Below are 10,087 nucleotides of genomic sequence, written 5' to 3'. Positions count from 1 at the left end.
GAAACAGATAAAGGAGTTGTGGAGTCAGCCCTCGAGTCAAGGAGCAGGATCTTGTCTGATACCAGCAATACTCCCTTCTCCCCTAAGGCTCTTTGCTGGCCTTATCTGGGATCTGGAGCACCCTGCATGATGGTGGGGTGATAAAACTGTAATCTATCATCTCAGCAACTTCACGATTCCTCAGAATAAACCTTCAGCCTGTGCAGACCCTCTTCATGCTGCTCAGGGAGAGCTGAACTCTGGTTTACAATCCTTACAGTTTTTCACATCTCCACACCTTGTCTCACTGCATGCATTTACCTACAGCTCCAGTTTAAGGCCATTTTTCTCCCATCCCAACTCTTGTGGCAGATACCCTCAAGAAGCCGGATCCTAAGGTGGTGCAAGTTTGTAAAGCTGTGTTGTTTTGTAACTGTTTCTAGCCTGGTATACTGCAGCTAATGGAGCTCACGAGGGGAGGATTAATTTCTGACAGAGGCTCTTTAGACATTATGGATCAGATGGCTTTTCAAAGTGAAGATTTGTTTTTGCATAAGCCGAGGATGCCATAATATACCTGCTGGTGGGCAAACCGAATTGGAGATCAAACATTTCATGGCAGGCAAAAATGTTGTTGAACAGGAGAGGTGGTAAATGGAGTCTGAGCAAAACTGCATTATGTTCTGCAGCCATAACACTGTGAACTAAGGGTTAAAAAAAATGAAAACATGCCAAAGCAAAGCCAGAGATACAAGACCACATCATCCATTCAGATTTCAGAAGGGGTAACTCCAGTCATGCCTAGAAGGTAGTCAGACAAAGTATGTTTTTTCCATTAGCTCAACTCGTGCAATTATGCTTGTACAGAATTACATATTTCTGCACAGTTTTGGCCACAGAAGCCATTTCTTCATGCTCAGACCTGTTTGCAGGAGGTGAAATTGAGCTGGGACACTGGAGCTGCAGAGAAAACTCCTAATGAAGCAAAACCGCATGAGGTTGTACTTTGCAGGGGGTGGATGGTTGGATTAGGCAGTATATTAAGTAATCCCCCGGGATATTTTTCAACTGTAATTCATGCTCAATCAACAAATATGGAACAGATTAACAGTAGGAGGGGTCATATATTTCTTGTAAATCACAATCTTCTTTTATTCGTGACTATCTCCAGTACAATATTTTTGAAGCGCTGTTTTTTTCGAGGTTGATTTTAATGCTGTGTTACCCATGGCATATTTATCTGCCGGTGCGATTTTCTGAAGAATTTATGTGAAACAATACTGCTCGAATGCAGACAATGAAGGGATTAAAAGGAGCAACGTTCATAAGATCTTTATTTCTAGCAGACTGGGACATATGTAAACACAGCTTTTAAAAATAGGATCTTAACGTTAGCTCCGGAAATCCATATAGAGGTGCTCGATGTGTGGCCTGGCTTAAGTATATAGCTGCTCCCTCTGATTGCACAGGATCAAGAGATGTTCAGATTTCCAGGCTTCTCATTCTGATGAGGAGAACAGCTGCTTTAAAGCTGAGCCTGTATAATCTTTTCTTCAGGTTCAGTCCCACCCACAATCATCTCCGCAAATTGTGAGTCCTGCAAAGGAAAGAATAATTTTATTCTTTTAGTTAAGCTTCCAGCACAGCCTGGACTGGGATACACATGAAAGCATGAGACTATGCCCCTCACAAAGTCTTCTCCTCGGTGCATTTCTTGTAAAATCAAGTTCCTGAATACTCATTTCTGAATCTTAATGTATCTGGAAAACTGTAGTTTTGGTTTTCATTAGACTGGACGTTTCAAAGATAGGCATGATCAAGATACGACTTGGGGGGATTTTTAATTCCTCATCCAAGACTTGCAATCCAGTGTCTCTGTAGCTGAGCTGCTCCTTCACACGGGAAGTACCAGCCTGTCACACCTGGAGATTTCCTACGTGCAGCAGTAATATTCCTGCGTACATCCAGCATTGCCTTGAGCTGAGCTGCTTTGTGCCTTGCTGCTGCCTAAAGCTAAGCCCAGAAAGCAGATCCAGCACCTCTGGTTGTAGCTCAATGGAGATGGTGCTGTGAGGAGATCATGTTTGATGACATACACTGATGGCCACAGGCTTTAAAAGAGTGGTGGTGGCACTGCACAGGCCCCACCTTATGGTATCAAAGTCCAGTAAGCTCAGGCAAGGAGCAGAATGAGCCTGAAAAGCCTCTTCCTGAGGAGCCTCTTCCCAAGGAAAATGGCCCCACATGCCTTGCCTTACTGGTGTTTGGAATAGACTTACTGATCAAGCTGCCTAAACACGTTTTATTGCAAAACTAGCTCTTCAAATGCACACATATAAAAGGGATGTGCTTATGAAACTCATTAGAAACCCTTTACTAAAGCACTCCCTGTGCGTTTTGGACCACTAAGGACACGGACCAGCTCAGGAAGTGCTGTGTGCTCTTCTGGCTGCTGTCCTGCCCAGGGTCATGTGTCCCCTGCATGAACTATCCCAGATCCCATTAGTTAATTCTGACCAAGCATCATCCAAACTGAGCCCTGCTGCTCCCAGTGACAGCTAGAGATAGCAGTGTCTGTTTTGCTACACAGCCCGAGTTTGTTTATGCAGAGTGAAAGAGGGTTGGCAAAGATTTATTTTAATTGAGTATGACTCAGAGATGTAGATAGCTGTATGACCACAAATGCTGTGCTGTTAAACAGGGGTAAATAGCTACTAAAATGTTTTCAGATTGCAATTAATATATTGGGGAATGTTAAATCATGCTAGTACCTGCTAACAGTGCTGGAAGGAGACTAAGTGGGGAAGATTGGGATTGTCTCCAAATGTTGGTAAGACATAAATTCTGTAAATGTGCAGAAGCCATTTGTTTTGTTATGTAAACTTGTCTCCATTCAGCAGAGCACTTATGAAAATGTATTGTCCCTCTGCTGTAGAACTGATGCATTTTCCTGGGGCAGCAATATAGCTAGAAGTGATAAGCTGAAATTAAAAAAAAAAAAAAAGATTAAAGTCAGATGGGGATCAAAGGATAAAAAAAACTTCAGTGGCACAACAGGCTGCATGATAGCTTCTAAGGGAAACAAGGGGCATCCTCGTTTAAATGGAAATCAAATATTAGGGAGTACAATGCTGGGAACAGCCTGCTATGAGGTGGGGAGACCTTGTGTCAGTTTGCTAATTTGTTTCTTCTTCTTCTTCAATCCTTTGTTTGCTGCTCCCTTGTGTTGTAGGATGTTCAGATAGCTTGCTGCTAGACCTTGCAAAATGTTCAATAAAATAATAATAATAAAAATTTAAAAGTGCAAATGTTTGCAGTTAGCACTTCTAATTCTAATTGGATTTGTAGCTAAAATTATTGGAGCTGACGTAGAAAGATACTGGCATGATATTTTAAGATTTCAGTATCAAGTACTTGAAATCTCTGTGCTTTGTCGGTCTCTGCATTGTAGGGGACCCTTACATTGTGTCTGTTCAACAGCTGCCCTGTTTCTTTTCCAGTAGAGGACCCGCCACCCATCTAGCAGCTGCTCGAAGCACTGGTGTTATCCTCCTCTCAGTGTGGGCATTTCGAAGGACCGATGGTGAGGGAAGGGACTTGAAGAAGCAGGGAGGATGGAGTGGGAGTCAACGGGGAGATTTCATGGAGGGTTAGTTTGGGGGATGGTGTAGTATTTATTTCAGGACAAGGAATCCCCTTCACCGGCATGTACAAGCACAGGCATTTACAGGAAAGATGTGGCCAACTAAAACTGTAGCTGTGCTGGCAGCAGGGGGGTGACCCAATCCTTCATCCAGTTGTGACTGTGAGCACCTTTTAAATATTTTTTTTGAAATAAACCTGCAGTGCACCCTGTGGTCTGTAAGGGGCTCAAAGACACCCAGGGAAGATGACCTTCAGAGAGAGCAGTGGTTAAATGTGAGCAAGTCACACACGGGGCTGAGCATACACAAAGATTTCTCGAAGATTTATGACTTGGTCAAACCCAGTTGGAATTTGGTAGGGATGGATGAACATATTCACTTCACAAAGGCCATTCTTCCCTGGTCCCCCCAAATCCAATCTGTTGCTTCTAGGGTATATAATCCCTAGATTTGTTTATGGAAAGAACAGGGAAATGTGTTTAACGTCAGTAGAGCAGAGCATTCACCCTTTGTTTTAATTCTGAAAAATAGCTGGCATATTTTGTCTTAAATTAAAAATAGATTAAAAAATGCCACATACTTTCCAGCACAAAAATGGTTGATGAAAATGTTAGTTTGTCAGAGTAATAAACAGCAAAAATCAAGATCTTACAATGGAAAATGTTATCTAGACTTAAAGAGGCATACTGCTATTAATCTTCCCTATAACGTAACAAAGAAGCACTCCAAGGGACCTTCCTTTGACCTGTCTCAGCTGCAGTTTTTGCTGCAGTATCCTTATATCAGGGTGATAAACTCCCTCGTCTCTCCTCCACCAGCCCAGCTATAGCAATATCTAGATTTCCAGTATGCTAAATGTTGATCGCTTCTATTTTATATCCAGTAAAGTAGGAAGCCTCAAAAATACTTAAAGATCACATTTACAATTTAGGATTTTTATATAAATATATAAAAACATCCTGCAAGTCCATTAAAAATCCAAAGACTGTTGTTTGTGTCTGGGTGCATGCATTTAAAGCTATATGTGCTCTAGCAAAGCTGGCTGAACTTGGGAGAGGCTTGTGGGATGGCTCAGGATTGGAAGTTAGGACTCTTTGGTTTTGTAGCTAAATATCTAAAAGCAGATAAAAATACTCCAGCTAACTTTGAAAGTGAAGAAAATAACCCTATCAGTTACTGAACGGCACCACTAAATAATTAGAAAGAGCTCAGCACCACCTTGTTATATGCACATGACCTCTCCTGAGGCATCTGTAGCCAAAAAACAACAAAAAAAAAGAACAGATTAAGGAGGCACATCAGTCCGCTGCATTTGAAAGCGGATCTTCAGGACAGGGATGCTTTCCATAGAGTCATTTCAGGCAAAGGTCACATGTGTGCATATAAAATCAACCCTGAAAGCAGCGCCTTTGTCCCCAAGCTATCTCCCAATGGAGCCATTGTCCTGCCGGGGCAGCTGGCACCCTGACTTCAGCTCCCAAGCCCAAGGCGGCCGGGCAGCCTCCTGCCAGCCGGACCAGGGCCAGGGCAGCCACTGCAGGGGCCAGGGCAAAGCGGAGTTTCCACATCAAACCTCAGTCATGGAGAAAAAAGACCCACTGGTACTGGTACGGTAGGCGCATCTTCCCTCCTTTCCGCCCCCCGTGTTTTTCTGGCTTGTTGAAGTAGTCTGAAGTAAATATAATTACAAGCAAAGGCAGGCTATGAAGTAGTGTGAGTGTATTTTTGCCAAGTGTAGCTTGGATTGGGATTTGGCAAGTTGAGAGTCGGTTCAATGTGTGCTTAGGAGTGATGTTGGAACTCCTCTGATTCATAATTAAAATAGAAAGCATTGTTTAATGCACATAGAAGTAAGTCTGTTTGAAAAATCATCTCTTAAAGCTTGTTTTACCTTATGAAGATAGCCTTCCCTCTTCATCTTTTAAATATAAACTGCCATTGGTATCTTCTTACCTTATAGCAATGTTAAATTTGGCATCCAGTACATATACAAGCAAAGCAACTTGTTTTGTTTGTATTTACCTCCTGCAATATTAATATTATGCAAACAACTACTTATGACTTTAGCTCCCACACCACCTGGCTTTTGATTTATATTAAAATCTTCACTGTCTGGAGCTTCACTAGCGAAGTGTTGGGCTTAAAGGCAATCTGTCTCAATAGGGTTCCCATTACAGGCATCTCTGCTTAAGCCTTATTTATTTATTTATTTTCCCTGAAGGAAATGTATGAATTTCTTTAATCAGGGCAATAACATCTCAAAGATCTATTTTTTTTCCCCCTAACTCCCTATGCTACAGGTGTAAAGTGCTGATTAGAGGCACAAGTTCATAAGGAGTAAATAAAACAGTGCCTGCCTTGCAGTTCTTTGTATGGTTGGAGTTGTAATGTTTTTGATTAGTCTGATTCTGAAGTAATAATCATTGGGTCCCTCTTTTGAGTCTCTTTTGCTTCTGATTTGCTTAGATTTTAACTGTAATTGTTCTAATTGCTACTGATCCCTGCATCTTCCTTTCAGCATCCATCAGTACTGACTGTGCTGGGTAGGGAGAGGCAGTGGGGTCAGCTGGAGCTCTGTGTACCTAAAAGAAAATAAAAGAAAGAGGCTGACTCTGCCCCTTACAGGGGCTGCCCACAATTGACCTTAACTGTTTAGGGATGAGTATGGGCATTTTTAGATTAAGAAAGAATGTCTCTTGAAGTCCAAAGTTATAGAAATGTTTACTCTAAGCAGGCTGGCCTGTATAGGATGTTAAGAAAACAAAATAATACTCAATTTTGTATTCTACAAATTTTTTCCTCACTTCAAAGGATGTAATATGATGGTTAAACTATGAGTTTAAAGTCATTGCAGCAGGCAGGTTCCCAAATATTTACAAAGGATGATAGCTAAGTTTGAATGCCAGATAGCTAAATATATGTTAGCGTCATTCTTGAAAGCTGTAGCTGTTCCTAACAGTGTTCTCACATAGCAGGCTTTACCTGGGGATGCCAAATGTGATCCTTTTGACATCAGTTGAACTAGAAGCGAAGTATCAACTAGTTCTGGGAGATCACTGAAAGGTGGTGGCATGAGACTGCTCCTGGCAGCCCTGAGGCCAGCACCACCTTGTCTGAATTTCCACATATGGTATTTTAAGTGTTTATTCATGGTGCTTCACTAAATTAACAGGTTACTTATGGAAAAGGAGCCACAGCTGTTGTTGCTGGTACACCAGCATAAAATAGTTTTCATGTGCTTGTGAAGCTGGAGGCATCCTCAACCTCTTCTGCACCTCACTGAATGGGGGCGTTCAAAGCTCCCAGTGCAGCCCCATCTTGGGCTCACCACCTGCTGAAAAGGCAGCCACGTTTGCAGGGTGTCAGACCAAATCTCACAGGCTTTTGTTGTCTCAAAACCCATGAAACTGTGTGTGCTCCACTCATTTAGACTGATGGAGAACAGGGTAGCTGTCAAAGAAACATACATAGATAGATCATAGAATCATAGAATCATAGAATATCCTGAGTTGGAAGGGACCCTTAAGGATCATCAAGTCCAACTCTTGACACCGCACAGGTCTACCCAAGTTCAGACCATGTGACTAAGTGCACAGTCCAATCTCTTCTTAAATTCAGTCAGGCTCGGTGCAGTGACCACTTCCCTGGGGAGCCTGTTCCAGTATAAACAAATATAGGCCCTACTGGCATTGGAGAAATAGTTTGCTGTTGTGTACTGTTTAAATTCCATGAGAAAGATCCACGGTAAATGATCTTCTGTCCTAGCAGTCTTCATATTTTAAACTATTCATTTTGTCTCCAGAAATGAAGAAATGCTTAGGAGTTAAAATTGTTGGTGCTGTACATGAATAATTGGAAGAAAAGCGATTAAAACTATACAATACTAGCACATATGCTCAGCTCCAGTGTTGTAGCCCCATTTGAGCCAAATAGCGTAGAATGGATTTTCCTTACTTCTGTGACTAGCAGAGAAATTGTCTCCAGATGCTTCCTCTTCCAAATACAATTCCTGCCCAGCCACCCTCCACTTGTGTAGGAAACTTTATGCCTTCCTTCCACACTTTCTATTAGGAAGTCACTAAAAAGTTTCATCTTCACACTTTCTCCTTTGCTTATCTGATTTCATACCATCAGGTAGAAAAGCTCGTGGGCTGAGGTAAGGACAGGGAGGCTATAAACCTCCAATTTGGTTTATTTCATGGGCTGCACGGAACACACTGTGCCACCATGGTCCTCCTCTCCGTGGGCTGCAGGGGGATTTCTGCACCTCCACTCCTTCCTTCCTTCACCGACCATGGTGTCTGCAGGGCAGTTTCTCTCACATTTTTATTTATTCTCTCTGCCTGTGCAGTGTTTTTTGCCCTTTCTGAAATCAGTTTTCACCAAGGCACCACCAGCTCGGCTGTTGGGCTCAGCCATGGCCTGAGGTGTCTGCTGGAGCTGGCCAGAAGTGGCTGTGTCCAGCATGGGGCCGGCCTCTCCTCACAGAGGCCCCTTCAGGCCCCGCTACCAAAACCCCAACACAGACACCCCATACAGAAGCCTAAACTCTTGTCCTTCTATCATTGTGCATGCATAACACATAGTTTTACATGTTTCTGGCCTCTCACTCTCTGATCTTCTGTTTGTGTATATTTTTTTGTCTATTTAAAGTTTTTAACCCGGACGTCTTGGAGTGTTGGAAACCATCTTTGGCTTTGCTGTCGTTCAACTCTTCATTGGCTATTTTTTTTTTTTTTCCTTTTATGTGTGTATGTGAGAGAGTGTTCTTGGAAGCTCATCCTTGAATATAACCTTATTTTGTCTTCCCATGTGCTCTGGTGTAGCAATCTGCACATTATTTGCAGAACATGGCCAGAGCTATTCCTGCCATTTGTCTGCTGAAACCCTCTCCCTCACAGCAGCTACACCCCATCCCCATTACTACAATTTCCTTTTCTATTCTCTTTGTAGCTCTTTATTTCTTGCTGTTCACTGTTAAACAGTACCTTCAGCTGTGGTCCCTCCTCTTGTCTCTGTACCACTCAAAGAACTTGGTTTATATTAACTGTATTGGATAAAAACACTTTGTTCATGCAGGCTTTTTTACCTAAAGCCAAAATCCAAGCTTCTGGCTTTGTATTGGCACCCGTCAAAACACAAACAGACAGAGGGACAAGGCCAGGGCATGCTTCATATGCTGTTGGGCCATGCTGCTTGCACTTGGCCAGGGCTGGCCCATGGGGAGGTGTTCCAGGATGGGTCCATGTGCTTTTGTTTACTCACAAGCTAACCCACCAGGTCACTTTTTATTATTTTTTTTTGCCAGTCAGGGATAATTTGCAAGGGACAAACACATGTAGTGCTGAGTGCACAGGTAGGACATCTCCAGAGGCTCTTCCTAGGGAATTGCTCCATGTTTTCCAGAGAGCCCAGTGCAAACCTGGGACAGGACTTGAACACTTCCCTCTGCACTTTGCAAGCAGCATAACAAAACGAAGGGGAGGCATACAGCCTACAGACACCCCATCCCACCCCTGTGTATTCATTGACTTAACTCAAAGAGATCAATTTTGCTGGATTGCTCTAAACTGCCTTATTTAAGTGGGAGTCCTTGAGGCGGGACAAGATTTTGGTGAAGTAGGATGAGATTTTGTTGCCGCAGCAGGCACCAACACTCCTGACAACTAGCAGTAAAACGTGCAAAGAGAATAAAGTGAAACTTAAGGTAGAAATTACTATCTATAGAATATTTACTCCCTTATTGCTGTATATTTCTCCTTGGAGTAGAACATTTTCAGTTGTATTGACTATGTGCCTGCTACCACTGATGAATGTGACAGCTTGAAAATATTTTCTGGGGTATGGAGAAAGTGTCCTGATGAAACAACACTTTATAAGTAATTAAGCTTGCATCATCTGTAAGTTTTTGCTTTCCTTTCTTTCTGTACTGCAGCCAGCACAGCTAAAGTGGCAGTGAAGAGGACAGGCAAACAAGAAACAAGGTTGTGCCTGGGGTGGGACAGAAGGAAGGGATCACTGCTATGAGGTCAGGTGAAATTCCCTTGGAGCTGATGGCATTCAGCATAAATGTAAGAAGCCCTTAAGTGCTTTTGGATATCCAGAACAATAGGATTCCTTTCTGTGCTCAGGGAAACAGCATTTTTCGTACATTCTTTGTAAACGACAGGATTGTACCAAAGAATTGCTTGATGCCACAATCTAAGTCCTCTCTTAAAGGAAACAACTTAAAGGGTCCAAATCTCATCTGGCTGCCAAGCCCCAAAGGATTTATTACTCAGGTCATTTGTGCTTGACCACATAAATTCAATGCACCTAAATAGGCTTCAATTTTTTAATGTCCCTTAACTAATATTGGACTTTTGCACTAGCGCACAACTGAAAGGGAGCAATACAATAGACTAGGGATCAGGCATGGTTTTCTCCCATCTGGTCCCCCAGAAGAGAAAACAAGAATGAGATAT

General features: G+C 42.6%; 1 protein-coding gene across 4 annotated transcripts in view; it reads left to right on the top strand.

The window, feature by feature from the left end:
- Nucleotides 1–5,049: 5,049 nt before the first annotated feature.
- The window catches only part of ENPP2 (ectonucleotide pyrophosphatase/phosphodiesterase 2), a 72,106-nt gene continuing 67,068 nt past the window's right edge, over nucleotides 5,050–10,087 (top strand). For all 4 annotated transcript variants that reach the window (XM_068672561.1, XM_068672560.1, XM_068672556.1 and 1 more), the window contains exon 1: nucleotides 5,050–5,230. In XM_068672561.1, the coding sequence (XP_068528662.1) occupies nucleotides 5,054–5,230 (177 nt within the window). In that variant the 5' untranslated portion in view covers nucleotides 5,050–5,053. The remainder of the gene's footprint in view (nucleotides 5,231–10,087) is intronic.

This window comes from Anas acuta, chromosome 2 (genome assembly GCF_963932015.1).
Source record: "Anas acuta chromosome 2, bAnaAcu1.1, whole genome shotgun sequence".
Lineage (NCBI taxonomy): Eukaryota > Metazoa > Chordata > Aves > Anseriformes > Anatidae > Anas > Anas acuta.
Note: the sequence above shows the minus strand (reverse complement) of the source record. Positions and strands in the feature narration are given on the sequence as shown.